The sequence below is a fragment of the Rhipicephalus microplus genome, chromosome 8 (assembly GCF_043290135.1).
Source record: "Rhipicephalus microplus isolate Deutch F79 chromosome 8, USDA_Rmic, whole genome shotgun sequence".
NCBI lineage: Eukaryota > Metazoa > Arthropoda > Arachnida > Ixodida > Ixodidae > Rhipicephalus > Rhipicephalus microplus.
The window spans coordinates 132,223,672-132,247,477 of NC_134707.1; the positions used below are offsets into that span (position 1 = coordinate 132,223,672).

General features: G+C 42.3%; 1 protein-coding gene across 1 annotated transcript in view; it reads right to left on the reverse strand.

Annotated features, from left to right (window-relative positions):
* Nucleotides 1-23,495, reverse strand: part of LOC142768746 (uncharacterized) — a 37,623-nt gene extending 14,128 nt beyond the window's left edge. The window contains exons 1-2 of the mRNA XM_075870746.1: nt 23,310-23,495; nt 14,865-14,975 (exon numbers count right to left, since the gene is read on the reverse strand). Coding sequence (XP_075726861.1) covers nt 14,865-14,975; nt 23,310-23,465 — 267 coding nt within the window. The 5' untranslated portion in view covers nt 23,466-23,495. The remainder of the gene's footprint in view (nt 1-14,864; nt 14,976-23,309) is intronic.
* Between the last annotated feature and the right edge of the window lie 311 nt (nt 23,496-23,806).

Sequence of the window (23,806 nt, forward strand, 5' to 3'; positions counted from 1 at the left end):
GATTATATATATATATATATATATATATATATATATATATATATATATATATATATATATATATATATATATATATATAAGAAGTGTCACAGCTTTGCCGCAAAGGTGAAGAAATGAACGCGGTAGCAATAAATTGCAATGTCACGTGCCAAATGGCAAGCACATTGAATTTTGCCCCGCATTTGTCACGCATAAATTACGCATGAAACGTACTCAGAGGTACAGATGAAGGCGAATAAGCTTCGCAGTTGTTACTTGGCTGAGTCTGAAAAGCACGCCTTTTTCGCATACGGAGCGTGCAACAATTGCAGAGACCTTTGTGTGCACCCGATCACTTCAACAGAAACGTTCTAGCGAAGGCCCAATGCCAGCCAAGACGTACGATCGTCCCCACCGCGAGATAAGGGCACGCAAGCGGTCGTCCACCTCCTCCGCTCGGGGGGACAGAGTACGCGTGGGAGATGAAATGCGCGCCGCCGCGCGCTCATTGCGCCATGTTGCTGGTAATGCTGCAAACGTTATACCTTTAATTCATTCATATATTCGTTCATTTTCATTGGAGAAGTTTTTATACGATGGCAGGGACCAAGGAAAAAGCTGCTCTGGGCAGCTTGAGTAGTCCTAAGCCCTAGTTCTCTGTAGTGCCAGCAGCTGGCGATGGTGGCAAAAGACGTGCTTACGTTCAGTATGCCAATAACCTTCAGGACGACATCAGCGAAAATAACATTTAGACAAAAGAAGCAAAAAATAAAGAAACAAAAATTTACAATATAGTGGGCAGAACATAAATATAAGCGTGCGTGAAGAAACAACGTCTTGTGTGCAATGCAACTGTATACATGTCCAAGCACGTTCTTCTCAAAGGCAGTGTTATTTTATAGAAACAAAAAAAGAAAAGAAACTGAGAGATTAACTGAATAAGTGAAGCTAGTTGAGACAACGTTGTTTATTGTGTTAAAACCAGCATATTAGAGTAAGTAAGGCAATCTGCGTAATCTGTTTTTCAACACTTGCATGTCATAATTTGTGCGCAAGTGGGGTACAGACCATGCTTCACTGTGGCGGGTATTATAGGCCACTGTGTTTTTCTATAGACAGGCTATTTTGATAAACAATCGCTGGTTCAAATCCCGGCTGCGGCGGCTGCATTTCCGATGGAGGCGGAAATGTTGTAGGCCCGTGTGCTCAGATTTGGGTGCACGTTAAAGAACCCCAGGTGGTAAAAATTTCCGGAGCCCTCCATTACGGTGTCTATCATATTCATATGGTGGTTTTGGGACGTTAAACCCGACAAATCAATCAAATATTTTGATAAATAGGCTATTTTCTGGATACATATTTTAGTACTATACACGAAGTAGGAAATGGTTGTAGAAGAAAAAGGTAGGGAGATGAGTAAGAGGTCCTCAATATGATGTTCGTATGTTACTTTTGCTATTGTATGTATAAATTTTTTTAATAAGTTGATTTCTCTAATGCTGCAGTAATTCAGTAATAGTAGCCCATACGAGCTGAGCATAATATATGCGTGTTGCAATAGTCAGTGATGTATTAATAGTTTTATGGATGTTATAGACAATACCCATTGCTACAAATCATGCCTGTGATAAGGCTAAGTTTTTTATAAAAAGTGCGCGTGTTGGACTCAATGTAATGTGCGGCAGAAATACGTTCCTAGTACTTTAACTTGATTAACTATTTCTATGTTTCTGTTGATCAACACCAAGGTGAGATTGTTTAGTATGATTGTTGTTTTGAGGTGAAAAAATTCCCGCTCTCGCTATGTTGCAGTTTATTCTAAGATCATTTTTGATTGACCATGTTCACATGCTTCGGCGAAACTCATTGGTTCTGTTCATTAGTGTGGCGTAGCATGAAGATATAATGAATACCCTCACGTCGTCTGCATACATCGGATACTTGGCATTCTTGTATACTAAAACTACGTCAATTCTATATAAAATGAAGAGCAGGGGACAGTGTTTATATTCCCAGTCAATGAAATAAAGTGATTTATTTGTACTTATTGCCTCGTTTGAGGTAAATATGTCCTAATGAACTGTAATGAAGTGCCCCTGATTCGATAGCTCTCTAGCTTAAGTAATAATATATCATATGAATAAGATAAAATGTCTGAGTATAGTCGACAAATATGCCTATTACAAAGAGCTTCTTTTAGAAGTTGCTGATCAGTGTATTTTCTGATCTACAAGTGCTAATAGAGTGGACTCGTTTTTTTAAAGACAATAGTCTTTATTGACGACCTTCGACGCAAAAATGTTAGTCTGTTTGTATGTCTGTCTGTCTGTACATTTGTCTGTTTGTCCATTCTTAACAGCATCGGGGATTTGAAACGGCTGACCCCTTCTGCAGCGCCCACCATGTTGCTCAAGATTCAGCGTTCATACTTGTGCAATCGTCAATTAAAAGCCAACTATTGAGCATGTCTGGGGCACCATAACAACACGTATATATTCTGCATGTGCGCATTTAACGAGAAAAGGCATACATAAGTAATTTTAAGGACCCTAGCGCTTATCCGCTGCGCTGACCATACCACACTTGCACAGAAAAGCGCGTGTTTTCAACGCTTCGCTAAAATGAGACGATGGTGGCACCTACCCGTCACCTGGCGTTTTACATCTTATCACCTCTGAGACGGGCACGCACACCCGTCTCAAAGTCACGCGCTTTGTTTTTGAGAAAAAAAACTGCCAGATGGCGTTCATGTTTCACGTGTGACGTGACATGATGCGCTTGTTCGCCTTCGCTGCACACTCGAGGCACTCTAACGCAGCGCCTCTAGAATACCATTCACTGATTTTTTTTTTTGTGGAGAACATAAAATAAATGTTTACTCTACTTTCTCCACACGCGACTATCTTCTTTCGACGACATTTGCAGATTAAATGCACACACGGGGCTAGTTTTTCATTTTAAAATTCCTATTGAGCTTTCGTTAATATATGAGGCTTTTCACAAAAGGATGACATCTGAGCTAAAATGATTTTTTTTGAAACTTTTTGAAAAATATATGGAAAAATTGATATGGGGCAGTATTTTGAATATTCAGTTTGTCTGCTTTTTTATATATTGGTAGACAATGGCTGTCATTATTCTTTATTAAAAAATGCCTGTAGTGATTGCTGTAGTATACATGTGTGCTAGAACAGATGCTACATTGAGAATTCCATGTTTAATTGGACAGATCTTTAGGCCATCAGAATCGAAGCTTTTAGAGTTTTTTCATTGCCCTGTATACTTTGCAGATCTCATCAACGTTAGTTGGACGCGAAAATATTCTATTTCTGATTGAGCACAAAGGTGGGTTGGATGCAATGTTTGCGTGCGCTTGTGTTTGTGTCTCCCTGTCGAGAAAATATTCAATAAAAGCATATACCATATCAGTGCCGCATACTGGTTGGCCACCTATGCCAATTATTCCTATAGGTCCTGCAGTCTGCAGAAGCTTAATAATAATATTCAGAATCCTCCAAAACCTCTTTTTAGTTTCCTCCGCAAAATAAAAAGAGTTATAGTAAGACGTTATTACTATCTTTCCTTAATTTCTTGTTTAGTCTAGTTCTATGCACCTTGAATTTTTTAAAGTCAGCAAGCTCACGAGTTTCCTAGAACCCGGCATACAACTGTTCACATTTCGTATTTTCTTTAATAAATATTTTGTTACCAGTGGTTTACGAGTTGATTCCGGTTTACATTGTTTTGTCATGAAATGTTTGTGGTATACTACCAGGAACTTCTCGATGAAGGTATTATATGCTTTATTGCTATCGTTTTCCTTAAATGCGCCCTTCTAACATAATTGTTTGAGCTCTGTTTGGAAAGCTGCCATACTGCATTCATTGCTGTCCTGAAATTCTTATTCTTTTTTATCTTAGAAGTTTTTATTATGAGGTCAATGAGTATGCATATCAGATTGTGATCTCGAACGGGGTAGGTCAGTACGACGCTTTTAACTACTGTTGGATCATAGTTTGTGATAAATAAAGCTATAATGGTTTTAAAAGAATGTGTCATCCTATTGCTAGAACCTATCACGTTTATAAATCTGTTAGAAGCAAATATACACAATAAATCTTGTAGTCTAGTGTTATGCGAGCCCATAGCAATATTTAAGTCATTACCGATAATCCCCCTTTTCCGATTTTAACACGCATATGCTAACAGGTGATTAGGTAGTGTAAGAAACACATCAACAATTCCATCAGGTGGGCAATAGCAAATAGCGAATATAACGCCCTCAACCAGGACACATAATAACTTGACATTTGGCGAAATTGTCGTAAGCTGTTCCATTATACCACATGATACAGTAGTTTTCACCAACAGAGAGACCACAGCACCGCGTTGAGTTGTTGTGTTAAAGTGAAAAGGCTTCTTTTGCGGTATTATGAATGTGCTTACATCGTTCGAACACCATTTTTCACACAACGTATTATTATCAGATAGATCGTTTATATTATAATTTTTTTTCAAGTTCAAGTTTGCAGAACGCTTGGCCTGTGGTCGTTGTTCAATGAACGCGTCACGGACTCAACGCTCAACGCGTACTAGGAAGTGGTGGAGAGTGTTGGTTCACTTTTACAGCCTGGAACTCCGTAGCAGGACCCCACCTCCGCCATCCATCACGCCTGACGACGTTGCAGCACAGCCAAATGCTGCCACATCCCCAACTCCCCCTGTCCTGGTATTCCGAGAGAGCGCGACCCTGTTCTTTTAAACGGCACTGAGGAGGAGGACGTGGAAGACTTACTTGCTTCGTATAAAAAAGTGAGCGTCAACAACCGTTGGGACGATAATGACAAACTCGGCCGCATCCACTTGTACCTGAAGAGTGTCGCGAAGCTTTGGTTCAAAAACCACGAGGCTGTGATTACCACCTGGGCTTCTTTAAAAATGACCATCGTGGATGTATCCGGGCGACCGGCAGTGCGCAAGCTCCGCTTGAAGCAGCGCTTGCGTGATCTTGCTCAGCTGGCAGGCGAAAGTTTCACGTCCTATATCGAGGACGTCGTAGACCTTTGCCGATGCTTTAAATCTGCCATGTCCGATTCTGACAGAGTCAAGCATAATATGAAGGGCATCGAGTACGATGCGTTCCACATGCTTGTGGCGAAAACTCCTCGAACCATCACAGACGTCACTCGGGACTGCCAGAGCTACGAGTTGCGAAAGCAGCGCATTTCCACGCAACGTCAGAGTTTCAACACGACCAGAACGTCAGCACTGACCGTTGGCACCATTTCTTCGGACCCAATGGTATTGACGCACCAAGTAAAAGAAATCATCCGTGAGGAGGTTGCCCGACCATTGTCCCTTGCTCCTTATCTCCCCAGTAATAGTCATGGACTCCCCTCGTCACTGTGCCACACTGTTGATGAGCAAGTAGTCGAAGTTCTTTCGCCTGCGCACAAGCCACTGCCTGTATCAGCGCCGTTGACATATGCTCACGTAGCGAGAAGGCCGTCGCATGCACTGCCACACAGCACAGACTGTCCTCGACGCCCACATTTCTTCTACAACCGCAGGCACCGACAAGCACGCATGTTCTGCTTTATTGTCAGCCTTCCACCCTTCTCAATAATCCTTGGCGCACACTGGGTAACCCGCAAATGTGCTATTACAGTGGTATACCCAGTCATGTCGAGCGTTTTTGCCGCCACTGCGTTCCTCATCCAACTGCCGTTGACGCCAATTACACCACGACCATACAGAGCCGCAACAGCCATTGCCCTCCCACGCTCCTTCACACACCTCATCGTCGAATCGCCGCTTCTATAACTCGTCTTGATCACCCTCCCCGCGCCGGCGCGCGCTATCGCCAATGCTGCGTCGTTCCCCGCCCGTCCACACCGAAAACTGACCATCACAGTTCCCGAGGCAAAAACTGCGCCACTGTCGAAATCTACAACGCCTCGTTTCCCACCTGAAAACAAAATCACAGTCTTCATAGAGCTGTTACCATGTCCCTTAGTCGATACTGGAGTTGCTGTGTCTGTGTTGAGCGAAACAATGTGCCACACGCTAAAAAGGTGCCACCGCCATGTCGCCTTAGCACAGCGCTCGAAACACTTGCCGTTTCGTGCAAGCATTGTATGGCCAGCACAGCGTTATAAAGGCTACGATCTTTAAAATTACATATCTCTGCCTTTTCGAGTAAAAAATACACATACATAATATTGAACTGTTGTTAAGGTGTCTAAGATATGCGCAATATTTGCTTTTTACTTGATAATCGCAGAAGTACCCACGCTGAATATTGAGCGATATTGGTGGGCGCTGCGGATGAGGTTAGTCGTTTGCGAAATCGGCTGGTGCGTCAGAGTACGAGGTACTGTTAAGAGTAGACAAAGAAACAAATGTACAGACAGACCAAAATTTTTGCGTCAAAGGTCCCCAAGAAAGACTATCTTCTTTAAAAGATTACGACTTCGCTTTCTGGTGTTTCTCTCCGTACGGCGATCACACATCAAATACAACCTTCCCTGACGTGCATAGCTCGTCTACTCATTCAGAGCGTTTTGTATGTGGTTGGATTCGTCGTCTTTCCACACTTCTCGCATGACGTTATATTGAGCTGGGACTTTCTCTCCACGCATCAAGTGATTATCGATTGTTCTCGTGCCGAGCAAACATTATCAGCAATCTCTGACATCGCTACTACCAAGTCATCTTTTTCTAGTGTCGTCATCGCCGAGGACACGGACGTCCCACCTACTTCGTCTGTTATTGTGCCAATCTCCTGCGACTATGCTTTCTACCGCTTTGTAGATGGCGTCAGCGAAATTCACTTCCCATAAGCACTTTCTTCTCCCATTAGCTCTAATCACGATCGAAAACTCCTGCACAACCATTTATGTCACAAACCTGCTTTCGGTCCCAACCACTATGTTCCGCGGATAATTAATGTATAGGGTGACTTGAGGACATTGATTCAGTCTGCCTTAACTCACTCTGCCCTAACTCAGGCGGTCTTTGGCCATGCACCACTTCTTTTCGTCTATCCAAGCTTCGTGATCTGCAAGAGCGTTGAAGGTCGCCACCCATCATTTGGCGCCATCCTGAAAGCCGGGAAGCACTGGTTGATCGAAGGCAGCTGGTGGTGGTGACACGGCAGGCAAACCTCTGCAACATAGTAACGCCAGCCAGTCAAGTTGACAGAAAAGCTCGGCGAGGGTACGCTGAAGCGTTTTACGGCTCCGTGGTGAGCTCTGATCTTGGTTTTGGGAGGCGGCTGTGGCCGACACTTCATCGATGACGTGCCGTCCGGTCAAGGCCACAGAGAAGAGTGACGAACCCGATGTTGTTAAGGCGCTGACCGCGACGCGGAGTCATGCGATGGTGCGCGAAAGCTCGGCGGCGCTTTCGGGCAACCCACCTGTGGAGCCAGTGGTGACGTCCAAAGTCAGTACAGCCCTCAATTACCGTACTGACTGCTGCGGTATCCTTATCAGAAGGAGCTTGAACTGCCCGTCTCTGCAGCTCAGGTGCGGATAGAGTCCGCAGTGAGGGGCTGTCAGGATGAGAAGCGTAGGCACCAGCGCCTGGCCACAGGAAGCCGCGTGGTGTCTCGGCGGCAGTGATATGCGCCAAAGAAGCCTGAAAGGCATTCGTTGAAAGCTAACTGTTCGAATGAGTCGTACGGCTGAGATTCGCGTCACAGGGAGATCACGTGACGTTCCCTAATGAACGGAGCCTCTACGCCTTCTCAGATGCAGGTAGTAGCCACGTACTATCAGCGTCAAACGAAACCCGAACAACAGACAGCCTTCGCGATGGTATACTGTGTGCCATCCAGCTATCACCGCGGACAGGCATGCATATATGTGCAGAGCTGCCAAAGAGTATGCGCGCGCCTATCAACGGTGGTAACTGGACTACGAGCACGCACTACACTGTCACGAAGGCTTGCCGCTGTGCGGGTTTCATTTGATGCTGATAGTACCTGTCAGGTAGCGTCCTGCAACCACCGAAGAGCTATTGACGCCGTCCGCGAATGGTTCGATGGGTAGGTGCTGCAGCGATCGTGTCGGGGAGTCCATAAACGAGGAAAGCCCAGTTGGAGAAACCCGCGCTGTCGACGACTACCAAGGACCCGTGCAGGCGGCGTCAGCAGCAAAGTTCGGTTTGACTGCGCCATTCTCATGGAGAAATAAGGCACAATCTTATTCTGCCGTTCGCGTCCTAGTCCTCTCGCTCTGGGCTAGCGTGAGAGCCAAAGGCCGTTGCGACTTTTCATCGTTATTATATATATATATATATATATATATATATATATATATATATATATATATATATATATATATATATATATATATATATATGGGAGCGGCCTTAATCAGGGAGAACATAATAAAAATGTGCTTTTCTTATGTAGACCTAAACTGTAAGAGCCCCCAACGCATGAACTATCGCTATCACACACAATCTACTGTGGTATCCCGAGTAATGAACGGTGAGAGGAGCATGTCATTGATTAATGGTGTACAGAAATCACTGGTGCTTCCATGAAGTATATCGCATAAATAGCAGTTTAAAAACACGACAATATGGACAAAAAATATCATTCAAGCAAACAGATATACTAAGTCACAAACAAAACAGAAATTATGGCGAAAATGACACAATGTAACAAGGCATGTTATTATGCTTTATTATAATGCATTGCTGGGCGAGTTGGTGCATGTCTAAAAATAAACATAGAGCGCAAATAAAGACGGGATACAGGAAACAAGCAGCCAGCATGGAACATTCTATTCTGTCTACGTGTTTCCCGTGCCCCGTCTTTTTTTGCGCTCTACGTTCATATTTAGTTATTACTATTATTTTCACCGGGCACAAAATTTATAACCAAAGTTAGAAAAAACAAGCCACTGAAAGCGTGTAGCGAGAATCTGCGAGCATAGAAATCATTATTTGGCTATGATGATGACTTAGTTCTGTGCCAAAAGAAACGTGAGGTTGCCTGTATTTTTATTTAAATACCAGATGAGACAGCGTTAAACTTGTGATTGGGAAATGACGCACGAATTTCTCTATCATGGTGTTAAGTGAAACCTGGATCCGGTTTTGTTGCTGTTAGTTTATCGAAGGAGTGACCAGGAACATCAACGTGCCTAGACAAAGTTAGACTGGGTAGTCATGTGGATTGCGACTTATCGTTACTGAAACGCACTCTATAAGGGGGTTTCAGTGTGCCCGAGATACTAAAGCTTGCACACAGAACATTCAATTATGTACGCAAATTTTCTTTTGCCATAGTCACAATCGTCTTTTATTTCAAGATGAAAGTTTCAAGCTGTGCTCTTAATGGAAGTCATCATTTAACCATATGGTGTAGTAGCGCAAATTTGATGGGGACGACGAGGACAAGAAAACACCACACTCGCTACACTCGCAACTAATTTTTATTTCAGAAGTAGCACTTCATATATAACCCATAACCCTAGCGACACAGAAAAGAACTACGAACACTGGATCATTGCCAACAGAAGGTTTTGCGCAGACTCAAGCGATAGTACACGGCAGTTAAGCTTAGACACTTTTAGATGACATAACTAAAACAGCCCTGGGTAACATCAAATAAAAAAAAACAAAAGATCATGCGGGAATTCACACGTGTTTGAAACAAAATTTTTGAAACGACAAGAAGGAGAGTATGACACATGCAAACACTGATCTCAATTAAGTCCTTCGAGGTAGCTGACTTCTCGGTTACTTAACGAAACCGATGACTGACTAATGCATCCTTCTTTTCTTTTTTTAATGTGAAAGGCTTCGACAATTTCTCTGGTTAGTTGGTTTTCATGACGGAAGACTACGGTTGTGTCACTGTACAGTGGTGAGCAGCCACACTGGGAACAGTGTCTCTTTATGTGAGAATGTGCAGTGACACTGTACAGTGACACAACCGTAGTCTTCCGTCATGGAAACCAACTAACCAGAGAAATTGTCGAAGCCTTTCACACTAAAAAAAAGAAAAGAAGGATGCATTAGTCAGTCATCGGTTTCGTGAAGTAACTGAAAAGCCAGCTACCTCGAAGGACTTAATTGAGATCAGTGTTTGCATGTGTCATACTCTCCTTCTTGTCGTTTCAAAAATTTTGTTTCAAACACGTGTGAATTCCCGCATAATCTTTTTTTTTATTTGATATTACCCAGGGCTATTTTAGTTATGTCATCTAAAAGTGTCTAAGCTTAACTGCCGTGTACTATCGCTTGAGTCTGCGCAAAAGCTTCTGTTGGCAATGATTCAGTGTTCGTAGTTCTTTTCTATGTCGCTAGGGTTTTGGGTTATATATGAAGTGCTGCTTCTGAAATAAAAATTAGTTGCGAGTGTAGCGAGTGTCGTGTTTTCTTGTCCTCTTCGTCCCCGTCAAATTTGCGCTACTACATCATATGGTTAAATGATGTCTCACCAACTAGCCCAGCTCTCAACCCTACTAATGGAAGTCATGTTTGTCTTGTGGTTGCAAACCTTGCCGGAGGGTTTCTTGCAAGGTCGATAAGCAAGATATGTGGAGGGGTAATGTTTAAAATGTTAGTAAGTCGAGTAACTTCCTGGATCTGCAATATACCACATGTGGAGGCTCAAGAAAGATGCTTTTAACGTGATCATTCTAAAAGAGTATGTTGTGATGCTTCTGAAGAATGCTGTTGATGTTAGGTTCCGATGCGGAGTGTGTTAAAACGAGGTTAGTATTAGAGGGTGTGACGTTTTTCTTCCCAATGAAAAGCTCCTTACGGTGAATGTCATTAGCCCGTTGATTAGCATCGTTAGAGTTTCTGGTGGGTACTTTTTTTCATTTTTAGAGCCTCCCGAAGTTTTGTCTCTATAATCTAAATCTTTTGAACATATTTTCTTAGAATGCGGTGCTTGACCATATGAGGTCGTCGTTTTGCAGTGCTTCGGATGTGTATGTTCATATTGCACTTAGGATTGCCTATCGGTGCGTTGTCTAAACAGTTTATTCATCAGTTGATTAGCACGTATAGTAACCTTGACGTCAACAAGGTATTTACGTGCTTGAGTATGATTCTGAAAAAGAGATGATTGGATGAGCATTGTTAAGGTCTGCAACGAAAAACATAAGTTGTACCTCCCTTTGCTTCAGTATCTCAAATACGTCATCAATATAACACCTGTTATAAAACGGTTTACGCTTGCACGTGTCTAAGAATTTATCTTCGAGCTGGCTCATAAAGACGTTTGCATAGTTTAGTCGTATTTTTGTACCCATATAAGTAGCACTAACCTGCAAATAATGTGAGCACCATCACTTTCGAAATAGTTTTGCGGTAGAATTTCTTTCGATAGCATCTTTAGAGTAGTGCTCTCAACATTTTTGTTAGAAACTTCATAAGACTGCATTGTACTGCTTGAATGTCATTCATATGCGGGATGTTTGTGTAGAGCGAGGCCGCGTCTAACGTTACAAGTAAAGAACCCGATGGAACATTGATGGAACATCGAACATTGAGCAAAACATGGTTTGTATCTTTTAGGTATTAATTAAAAGCCGGTAGTATACATTGAGAGTATCTACAAAGCTAAACCCTGGTTCACTGATGGTGCCAATAGCGGATACAAACGGTCGGCCTGGATTATTTGGTTCATGTATTTGCGGCAGGATATATCAAAGCTCTGGGATGACGCTAAGGCGGAATAATTGCTTTGTAGCTCTCCCACCAATTTTGTCATTTTCGACAAGGTCCTTTATAGTATTTGAAACAATCTTCTTGTTCCATTCTATTGGATCATTATCAAAGCGCCTATATAAATGGTTGTCATTTAGCTGTTTTAAATCTCCGCCCTCTATTCAAGCTTATTCATTATCACTACAGCTCCACCTTTATCAGCTAGCTTGATTACTATACCTCTGGGATCTTGTATTTTATGAAGGGCTTTTTTTTCAGAAATAAACAGACTATGAGAAAAGCGTGTGCGTTTCTTGTAGGCATTCATAATGTTGCCTTCTACTGCTGAGATATACTATCGGTGTCAAATGAAACCCGAACAGCGGTGAGCCTTCGTGATAGATTAGTGCGTGCCATCCAGTTATCGCCTTTGACAGGCACGTGCATCCTGTTCGGCATCTTTGCGCATAAGTGTGTGTCTGTTCATGGTGAGAAGTGGACGGCACGCAATATACCATCACGAAGGCTTGTCGCTGTTCGAGTTTCACTTGAGGCCAATAGAACACATCCAGAAACTTGTCACGTTGGATTGGAGGCGTCCAGTGCTCGTGGGATTACATGTTCGAATATTATGGCTGTTCGAGAAAAGATTCTATTAAGTGTGAATTTTGTGTGAAATTATCTGAACCCTCAACCAGCTGGAAACTGTTCTAACCACGAGTGGCGGGATAGAAGTATGAACCACGAACGAAGTCCGCCAACTCAGACTCGGAAACAACGACATCAGATATATTTGCAATGGTGGTGGACTAATGTAATTCTGCGTGTTCCGGAGCCAGTATTTTCTTAAGAGCTGTTTCAGGAGGTATTTCTTGCCTGAGCAACTTATCTTTTTTAGTGGATTTCAGAATATTGACTTCGTTCGTATTCATTGAGGGCACCGACTACTGAAGTGTTCATTGGGTGCGAGGCACGTAGCTGTCGCTCAGTATTAACTATTTCTTTGCAAGGTTATCTCTAATGGTTGAAAACGACACGTGCTAGGCCGATTCGTTAAGATTGCATTCCACTTGACGCTGTTGTAGCACGACATTGTGGAAGTGGCTGCTTTCAAGGAGATTCAAAGCCTTTTAGTTACCGTTGAACAAGTAACATAGGTATCAAGTGTGGACGCGTGTAGATCATGACGGCTGTGTTTTTCAATAAGTTTCCTTATTTTACAAGAACCCGAACAGTGTGATACATCAGATGTCAGTTGGAATACTAGTCAATTCTTCGAAACTTTGCAAGGATTTGCACTTCCAAGCTTCTATGGGCGCTAAGCAGGAAGAGCGTCCGACCTTTTTTGCGGTGGCCGCTCCTGAAGGCTGCAGTCATTGTTGTGAGGAGTCTGGCGCATTGTCGTTCGACACCCACTGGGGGAGTCAAAGATTTTGTGTTGTGCGGGAGATCACCCGGTGGCGTGCGCTTGCTTTGAAGGACTGTTAAAGTGCCCACTGAAGGAGGGAACATTCGGATGTTGTTTCTGGGCGGCCGATGTGAAGTTGGGCGCAGCTTGCGTTGGAGATGCACTGAACTGTCTACTGCTGAGGGTTCGCTTTCTTGTGGGTACAGGGGTGGCGGCACTTTACGGAAGACTTCTGCTTCCGAGAACGGCATGGTTTAAGATCAAGCTACGAGCAAGGCAGGACGTTGCTCGCGTAACGAAGACAGAGTGATCAGATATAGCTTGCCAATAGTTCCATGCCCTAAATGCTGGGATGAAGCACGTCAGCAGGGAGGACACGCCTAGGTGGGAACCACTCGAAACCATGGTCCGGAAATATAAAAGGCGAGAATGGCGGTGAAAATCTCGCTGGCGCTTGTTAAAGTCACATGCCTCACGGTTGCAGTGTTGTACAAACGCTGTGTTGCGCCTGCCACGGGGGCGATTCGTCCTTCGGGGAGAACCAGGCTTGCATGTTTCCGGTGTTTCTCCGGACGTTGCGGAACACTGAGTTTCAGCAGATCTTTGTATTTATCAAAAGTCACACGACCAGTGTTGTGGGCGAGACCATTAGTCCCGATGCTGACTATAAGCTTTGTAGTTAACGGCAGCACGAAATCCAGTAACGCACGCATATCATCGATGCCGCATGGTGTAACGACGGCGGGAGTGCCTTCTCGAGCAGGGTCGAAGTGCTGGTAAAGGCACCTAGCTTGGGAGTCGCCTACAATGACAGTGCAAATGGCGGTCTTCGGGTACTACCATAGTACAGTTTTCGTCGCCGACCATTCGGGATTCATTGGCGTAGAGTATGAAGCAGGTGTCCTTAGAACCAGTGAAACATTACCATAAACTAGAGGATGGGCAGAACAAAAACTCCTTAATTTTCCTACGTTTCAGCCGAGGACCGGTCTTCACCAGAGAAATGCGATACAAAAACACGCTATCAATAAGTATACATAAAATAAAAGGGGCCCCTAGCACGTGAACTATCGCCATCACACAGCTACTGCAGTATCGCGAGTAATGAACGGTGACGGGAGCACGTTCTACCAAAATGGTGTAAGTACATCAATGGGGCTTCTATGAAGTACATTGCATGAATATTAGTTTTAAAACGCAACAACAATGACAAATAACATTCAAGCAAACGCATGTAACAAATCACACGCAAAACAAAAATGTAGCAAAAACGCTACTGTGTAACAAGATGCATTACTATTATTTTCACAGGAATAAAGATTGATAACAGAAATTGAAAATCGATATATATATATATATATATATATATATATATATATATATATATATATATATATTGTCCTGAAAGGAATTGACTTGATAGTGGTCAATTTGTGTTGTCCAGTCGGCGTCTTTTGCGCTACGTGTATAATGGCATATTTCCAACTTGCTCCCCAAGGCACCCATCTGAAGTTTATCACAGAGGCTGTGCAAGAATATGCGAGCTGAAAAAAGCTTGCAATGCCTCTAATCTTCAAGGCAATGCAAAACCACGCAGCTTCAGGAAGCTTTCGGAGGCAGAAGGGGAAGGAGGGTGGAAGAATAATACGTTGACTGAAAAGAAAAAAATCATAGAAGAAATCTTTCAGCTTCAAGTCGTCATGAACGAATTATTATTTGCTTCCATGAGCTTTCTCTTTTTTGCTGTCAGAAGAATAACAAGCAATCACAGAAATGAAACTTGTCCCGTTGTACTCACCAGTGTCGTTATGCGTTCCTCCGTGAGGTACGTCATCGATCTCCTCTCGTCCAAGTTGTAGGCCAGCTCAGGAAACGGCTCTTGCACCACCCAGCCCGCCTGATCGCACAGCTGGAGAAGGTAAAATCAGTGCAAACAAACAAACACAGAACTTTGTCGAGAATAACTGTTCCGCAATAACATGTACTGACAGGTTTTCCATCGCAAGCGAAGCATAATATTTCATCTTTATTTGTGTCGCATGTAACTGCTTCTTTTCTTCGGCATGGGTAATTACCTTTTTCGGTATAAGACGACCATCCGCGAATGCACTCGGACCTAGACTCAGCACAGTATATTGGTGGACCGATCTTATTGATGTAAAAAACTGGACACAAGGTCAGGAAAGCGCAAGTGTTGGCATTCACTTCAAAAATTCAAAGATGCACCTTCTAGTCTTTTGTTAAACGCTGTACTATATCCGGGGAGCCTTGGTAGACTCGAATATTGAAAAGATGGCTAACACGCATTTTCAAATTGAGTCATGTGCGGCAACCAAACACTACGCAAAAAGAGTTAGAGCTCATTTTATTCTTAGAGTGTGTCGATGATAGGATGCAAAAAAGTTTAACATGCAACTGCAGCGTGAGGTGCGGTCGGCGACCGGATGAACACTCCAAAGTCATGTTAAACAATAACCAAACATATATAAACACATCGGTGATATCGAAAAGTGGTGAACAGCCCATGAAGTCAGTATCATAAATTATGGGTTATAAACGCTGCCTTATGGTCGTATTTAGGTATTGTAGTGCGCAATTGAATGGCCTTGAAGGCACAATATTGATAGGAGGCTCACGCGCGCTCTTATTTACTCTACAGGTAATAATTACCACTTGTGGCTGCGGAAAGTGTTCTCAAGTACCATCAGCAGATGCGTTTGCCATCAGACCTACAGCCCCGAAGGTGTCCAGCCATAGGACTTCACCTGGATTACCTGGTTGATTTCCTGAAGTCACGACCAGCTACAAAATTTTCTGCCCTATTGTGCTCTACCTCTACTCGTGGAAGCTGCAGGAACACTGACAGCCCCATCAACGACCTTTTTAATACCAAGCGCAGCGCAGCCGCCGCGCAGTGTGCTTGAAGGCACGATATCTCTTGGAGGCTCAAGCGTGCTGCTCTTCATTCTACATGTTCATCGCCAGTTCCAACTACCTCGCTATTATCTAAAATCGGACTATTCGTTTCTATTCGAGTTTTCAAGCACTGAAGCATGGTTTGAGCCATTTTGTTTGCTGCTAATACTAATGTGTGGGCATGTAGAGTGGAACCCGGGTCCCAATGAATCAACGGCTGCTCTCACAGAAGTCCTTCAAACTTTCAAAGAACTCAATGAGAGATCAATCAAAATGTAAATGGTACAAATTCAGTTGCTGAGATGGTGTCTGAGCAAAAGACCCAGCAGGAAAGCATTTTGCAGGCCATATCTGATATAATGACCCATCAAAAAGCTGTTGAAGGTTAGACTACATCACTTCAGCAATGAGAGGCGGGTTTCACTAAGCTGCATCATTAACTTACTCGTCTTGAGTCTGCTGCCTACGCACTGTAGCATGGGCTAGACAGTGCAAAGGGTCGTTCTTGACGATACAATACAGTTTTCTATAGCATGCATAACAGAGGTCGAAAATATGGCCTATACTGATTCCGATGGTAGAATTTGATCGTCACTTATTGGAAACTGAATCGGATCCTATTCAGTGATATAATTATATGCGCTCACAGGATTGGTCGATTTATGAAACAGAAATTAAGGTCGATTATTAGCAAATTTCTTAAACATAGCACAAAGAAATAAGCTTCCTAAGTGTTTTTTTCCGTAAGTATAGTGGCTTTACCCTCAGTGAGAGTTTATGCCCTGCCACGAACGAAATCAAAAAAGAAACAAGCTAAGAGAATATGCCAAATGGCTGCATACGCCATATAAACATGGGTAAAATAATTGGTAGATCCAATGAACAGTGGGAATAAATATGCGAAGCACGAATGAGGAAAGTCTATTTTTACCATTAAAGTCAGCACAACGTTACAAGGCGGACGTAAATTATGCTGTAAATGACTTGGATGTCATAATTAGCGTGTTGCGTATGGCATTTGTGCTCATCGCCCACTAACGTCACGTAATAGAAAATTCAGAATACGTGAAGCTATCTAAACGGCCGTGATTGCGCTATTAACGTAGCATGTAGTGATGTTTTACGTGAAACGCATGTAATGAGTATCATGTCTGGACGTGTCAGTTATCTTAATTGTGTATTCACGTCACGTAATTACGTAATATTTACATCACGTAATACTAAAATATATTTATGTGAAGCTAGTGAAACAGCCACAAGCGCATCATGAGCGTCTTATATAGTAATGTTCTTACATGACACACATATCATGACTATCATGCTTGCACTAGTCGTACACCTTCGTCTTCTACTCTTATAACGTATCGCAAAATTTGGTATATGTGAACCTACGACATGACCGCGAGCGCAGTATGAGTGTAGTGGGTGGCCATCTTTTGCATGACATGCATGTCATGATTATCCTGATGGATATATAATTTATATTGGTGGTCCGTTCGCGACACGTAATACCGAATTGGTTTTATGTCAAGCTACCTAGACGGCTGCGAGCGCATTCTGAGCATGGCATGTAGTACCTTTTTACATGACACGCATGTCATGATTATCTGGCTTGCACAAGTGACATACCTTTGTCATCTATGGACGTCACGCAATACCAAATTTGATGTATATGAAACCAGTGAAACGACTGCGAGCGCATCATGAGCGTGACATGTAGTCATGTTTTTACATGACACAAATGTCACAATTATCATGTTTGCAACAGTCATATAACTTCGTCAGTCATTTTCTTCACGCAAACCAAATTTCGTGTAAATGAAGCTATAGCGAAACGACCGCGAGCGCATTATAAGCATTGAATGTAGTCATGTTCTAACATGATATGCATGTCATAACTTCTACGAGAAGCGCTGTCACTGATGTTCATCAAGCAGTCATGTCATAGCATACGAGTTTTCCGATATGACATGTGAACAAAATCACCTCAGGAGCAGCAAGACCATGACATGTATATTATGACATTCATGACATACCTATCTTAGTTTGAATGTTATGACTCACCGTTTATGCTCGCCATACAGTCATGTTATGCCATATATATTTTAGTACCAATATCTTTATTGAAACGGCCAGGAGAGCTAGAAATTATGTGCGGATAGATAGATAGATAGATAGATAGATAGATAGATAGATAGATAGATAGATAGATAGATAGATAGATAGATAGATAGATAGATAGAATCAAACTAACCGAAGTTCGCTAAGAAATGTTTCGCATTGAAAAACTCCACGTTGGTGGTAAATCTCTCGCTAACAAGGATACAGAGGACACCTTTGTTGAGATCAGTACCTCGAAGGCCGGATCCTGTGACATGATACACCCCCTCGCGCACTTTAATTTGGCCGCCTTTTGCAGCATAAAGTTTGACACGTGAGTGGAAAAAGTGAGTGGACACGTGAGTGGAAAAAGTGCGACTCGCTCGAGATCAGAATTTTTCATTTTTCTTTACTAACATTCCTTGAGTCTACCGCAAAAACGCTGTGTTAGGTACACTAATTAACGACCTGAAAATCAATCTCATCACAGTACTGAAAAATGGCACAGCAACAATTTATGTAACTCCGAATCGTTTCATTGTGAATGAATGTAGTCTACTGCAGTGGCCTCACTGACAGGGTGGGGTGGTGGTGTATTTTAGGCTTTGGACGAGTGCTTTCATTGCTACGGTACACCAATTATTTCGAATATTGAATCTAAGTTGGGCTGCCTGAACGTAAATTTTAAGAAATGGATTGTTCGCGTCTGCTATTGCTCCCCTTCAAGCGATACGTAATTTTGTGATTGCTTCCATGACTCTCTACATAAATTCACGATTCGTTTTTCTAATGCACGAGTAAAACTTATGGGGACTTATTTGGTTGCACGCATGCCCATTTTCATAGGAACCGGCTGCTGAGGCCAACCACTTACTTACCACCTGCATGGATTTGGGTTTATCACAAACCGTCCCCTCACCCACGCGTGCTACTCAAACTACTTCTTCGCAATATATACTTAGTACTGACATCATTATTGATTGATATGTGGGGTTTAACATCCCAAAACCACCGTATGATTAGGAGAGACACCGTAGTGGAGGGCTCTTTAAATTTTGACCACCTGGGGCTCTTTAACGAGCCCCCAAATCTGAGCACACGGGCCCAGAGCGTTTTCGCCTCCATCCAAAACGCAGCCGCTGCAGCCGGGATTTGATCCTGTGGCCTGCGGGTCAGCTGCTGAGTACTTTAGTCCGAATACCACCATGGTGGGGCGTACTAACATCATCAATGACTCTCACGTCACCCGTATTTCTCGTGCCCGGCCTCAGCAACCATAATTCCTTCGCATTTCACGTTCTTTTTGTTGCATGCTTCATCAACAAAGCACAAGAACATTAGAGACTATATCAAGGATAACTATACGGCCGATCATTATAAAAAGCTCTTTTTTAGACATTACCTTCTCTGAATATCCCAATCACTCAAAAATATTTTGTGTTTGTTCCGAAATAGAGTGCTTGAGTTGATTCACCTCCTTAAATCTCTCCGCCGGGTGTACCCCAATAACCAAGCTCCAAGTATAGGAGATACCTAAACCGACTTTTTAACCGGGAAAATGTTTTTAGAATCACAAAGTATTCAATTGAACTGGCAACGTACAAGACAGCTCCTTCAGCGCATTTGCGAGCACTAAAGCCAACTAAATCCTCGTTCTTCACTATGACACTGCCGAATATTTTGAAGACTAATCCTAAACGCTTTTGAGGTGTAATTAAACTATCTAACATCAGTAAGTGTCATTGCTTGCACCCACTGGAAACCTTTTTCCAGACCTTCTTTTTGCTATGTATCAAACAATACATTCGTTAGGTCGTTTTCTTCATCTATTGATACCCTACGTCCAGAGCTTCAATAATCAAATCATTTCGCAATGGATTCAATCTCGTTTGATTCGCATGGCATTGTCACAATTATCAATAACTTGGAAGTAGTGCCTTCTCAAATTATTCATGAAGTTAATAGCAAAATTTAAAGAACACCAAACAATACAGTTATATAATCCTCGAATCTATATCATCACAGTCTTATTATGCCGGTGTAGTAACGGAAGACCGGGGAACGGCTGCTTTTATTCTAGTACAAAACAGCAGCGATAAACATAATTCACCTATCTATCATCCCATATCTCTGGCATGTATATAAGATAAATAAATGGTTCATATAACACCTTCTTCTCCTCAACTCAGCATGGCTTCAAAAATATTTCACTTGTGATATTCAATTAATATCTTTTATTAACAGTTTGTTTTTTTTTCTTTGGAATCCGCTTCTTTAGCTGACTGTGCATTTCTTGACTTTGCTAAAGCTTTTGATGATGTTAACCATTCACTGCTTTTATATAAAATAAGTATCCAAAATATAATTGGCAGTTCTTCACTGGATTTGTGCATTTATTTCTTTTCGTGTTCAATTCGTTAGATCTAACGAAGTTGATTCTAGCATGGCACCGGTTGGTTCTGGGGTTCCTAAAAGATTAGTACTTGACCCTCAGCTATTCATTTTCTGTATAAATAATTTTCCTACTACTGTTACTTCTAAAATTTGTTTTGTCGCTCATGACTGTATAATATATTCTAAAATATATAATGACAACATTATTCAATCTCTCCAAGCTACCCTCAATACCATACCTAATCGGTGTCAAATTTGAAAAATAGAACTAAACACTAAAATGCAAGTCTATGAGGATCTCTCGGCTGATCGAAACTTGCCCAAATTACGTTCTTCGTGTCACCCCATTGATAGTGTAACATCTTACCAATATCTGGGCGTTCTCACAGCTAGCACTGTGTCTTGGAAACTACATACGGGACATATCAAATGTAAGGGTTGTAAAACTGTCGATTACCTCCGAGGAAACTTCTTTCATGCTCCGTCGTCACTAAAATCATACTATATACTACGTACATCTGGCCTGAAATCGAATGCGCTTCATCTCCATGGGACGCTGTTCAGGTAACAAATCAAGTTTTATACTTTGGTCAGAACCATGCAGGTCGTTTCATTTCCACTAATTATCATCGATCAGCCTGTGTCACCCAAATGAAGGCATCACTATAAACCTGATCCCTCTAGCTGCCCACCCTTAGTAGTCTCACATTTGTCGGTTTCATAAATATTTCATCACAGTCCCATTCTCTGTTCCCGATTAATCGAACGTGCTACCTTCATTTCTCGTCGTCGCAACAACCAACGAAAGATCACACTCCCGCATTGCCACACTTTTGTATATGCCCCATTATATCTCCCAAGAGCTCCTATTGATTGCAATTTTGTGCCTGCATCGTTAACAAGCATCACTGACTCCACAATGTTTACATAATCTTCAAGCAATCATTACCTAATTATCGCCTCTCATGTTTTACTCCACAATTACATAATTTGCTTATTGCCTTCATCTTTAATAAAAATAAATTGCTCATTCGTAACTTTTTATTACGTTTTATGAATTTGTTTGTTGTACTCATTCTTGTGCCTCAATCAATTGCTATATTTCTGTGGCATGTACTTTGTGTTCCTTGTTTTTTTCAATTTTTTGTGCATTTACCGTTCCTCTCGGAAGTGTAATCTGTAACTTCGGAGTAAAAAATGTAAATAAACAAACTAGATTTAACATTAACTAACAAAGTAATGAAAAAAATGCCATAATCAAGAATGTTCAATGGTATGTAGACTACGTCGTCTGGACTGGACAAACTTCGCATGCAGGCGTCATAATGTCAAGGTGATCTTGAGGTTTAAATTGACCTACGACATGGCTGAAGCCACGTTCTTTCAACATATGTGAAAAAGATCCGCATAGAAAGTGCATCCCGTAGCATGACCAAATGAATTCTAATAGACGGTGAAACATGCCTGAATAGAAAGAAGATGCTGCGAGTGTAATATCTGTACATTTCAAGCTGAAAATACACCACTTGTAATTCTATTATGAGTAACTACGCAATATACGCTAGCTGTTGGGCCAGTTAGTGCGTCAAAAATTGGGTACCAGCGGACACACAAGACGTGTACAAGAAGGCGGTACACAAAGGCGAACATGGCGCTCCTTTCTCTGCTCTATTTGAAATCACATCCGCGCACAAGGCATGCTCATTCTGTAACTAAGCGTGACACGAAACAAATAAAGTTTATTTTCTTGCTAAGTAGGCACACTCGTTCGAGTCATAGAGAACAACGTTTAACTGGCACGGTGATTTTTATGATTTGCAGTTTGAAAGGCTTCTAAAATCTCCCGCTCATACCTAGTCTTTCTTCTACTTGAAATTGTCGTGCGATTGAACATCGGCTTACAAGATTTGCATTTCATACAACTGCGGCAATGAACAGCCAAAGTGCTTCTCAAATCCTGCCTCAAAATGTAATATGTTTTGAAACCACATATATTCACTCTTTCCCGTCTACGAAACACAAACTTTGACACGCACCATCGGAACGAAGTCACATGTCTCAACAAGAGATTTCACTTGCTGAACATCACAAGACTCTTCCTTTTCACCTAGTTACAAATTCTCGCACACAAGCTTGCCATTTTGCGTGGTGCAAAAAAACCACAATGATGCTGGCTTCTGCGCAATAGTCCTAATGTTGAAAGAAACTTTATAAATATAGTGTGTGAGTTCGAAAAGATTCATACTTTAGAAAGCTTTCCAACTTCATGCAGTTCACTATCTTCAGTGCGAATTCCACCCCAGACCTAATAACCGAGAAAGCAAAACCTGCAGCTATCAGCTGCTCGGTTTGCAAATTCAGGGCACAGGTGAAACGTTGAGAGCAGCTGAACTGCACCTCGTCAATGAGGAGCCCGAGTGCTTCTGCTGGGTGTGCCAACGTAGCAGAAAACTAAGTTTAAGTGTGACTTGTCGTATGAAGTGACGGAATGCACAAGTGTGAAAGGTCTTCTGTGATTTTTGATTTCAGATAAAGCGAAGTTCTAAGTCCATCCTTCGTCCGCGTGTACTATCATAATCATGTGCACGTGTTTATGTGTATTCGATGATTCCCCGTTTTCGAAGTTTCAAGAAACCTGTCCCTTATTTACTTTCGCTCCAGCACTAGTCGTTCCTCATAACAGAGTGTGAAGTTTTTGTTAACTACTTGAAGCAACACACCAAAACTTTCCCCTCCTGCTTTCACGTTTACCCAGAGCTGTGAAGCAACACTTTTTATACAAGGTTCATTTTGTTTGTTAAGCAAAATCGGCCTAAAGATTAGCTGTGCTCACCTCCTTGGGGTCGTCGTAGTTCGCTGTACTAAAATCTTGGCACGGCTTGAACAGCTGAAGCTCGTCCACACTAGGCGACGATGAATCGGACAGCTTCGGCGAATAATATATTCCTTTCAAACTAAACGAGATCGCCATAGGCATAGAGAAACCCATCTTGTGCACATCGCGAAGCACAGCCAAACTGTCATTCTAGAAACACACCAAAGAAAGGGTAAAATAAGAGGAGAGCAAAAAGACATACTTTACAAGGTGGGTACATCTTCCTAGAGCACGTGTAAATATGCGACGACTTCAGTGCTTTTGCTGCAATCACGATGAACATTTGGCGAATGTCATATCAGTCAAAATATACCTACATATATAGCCTTCAACCTGAAAATTTCAGGTGGATGCACAACGTTACCGAAAGCTGACTCCTTCGCAGTGGGTGATGCGACAAAAGCTTTTAGAATATTTTTTCACCGGGATCAGACAGGCGACTTGCACATGCAGCA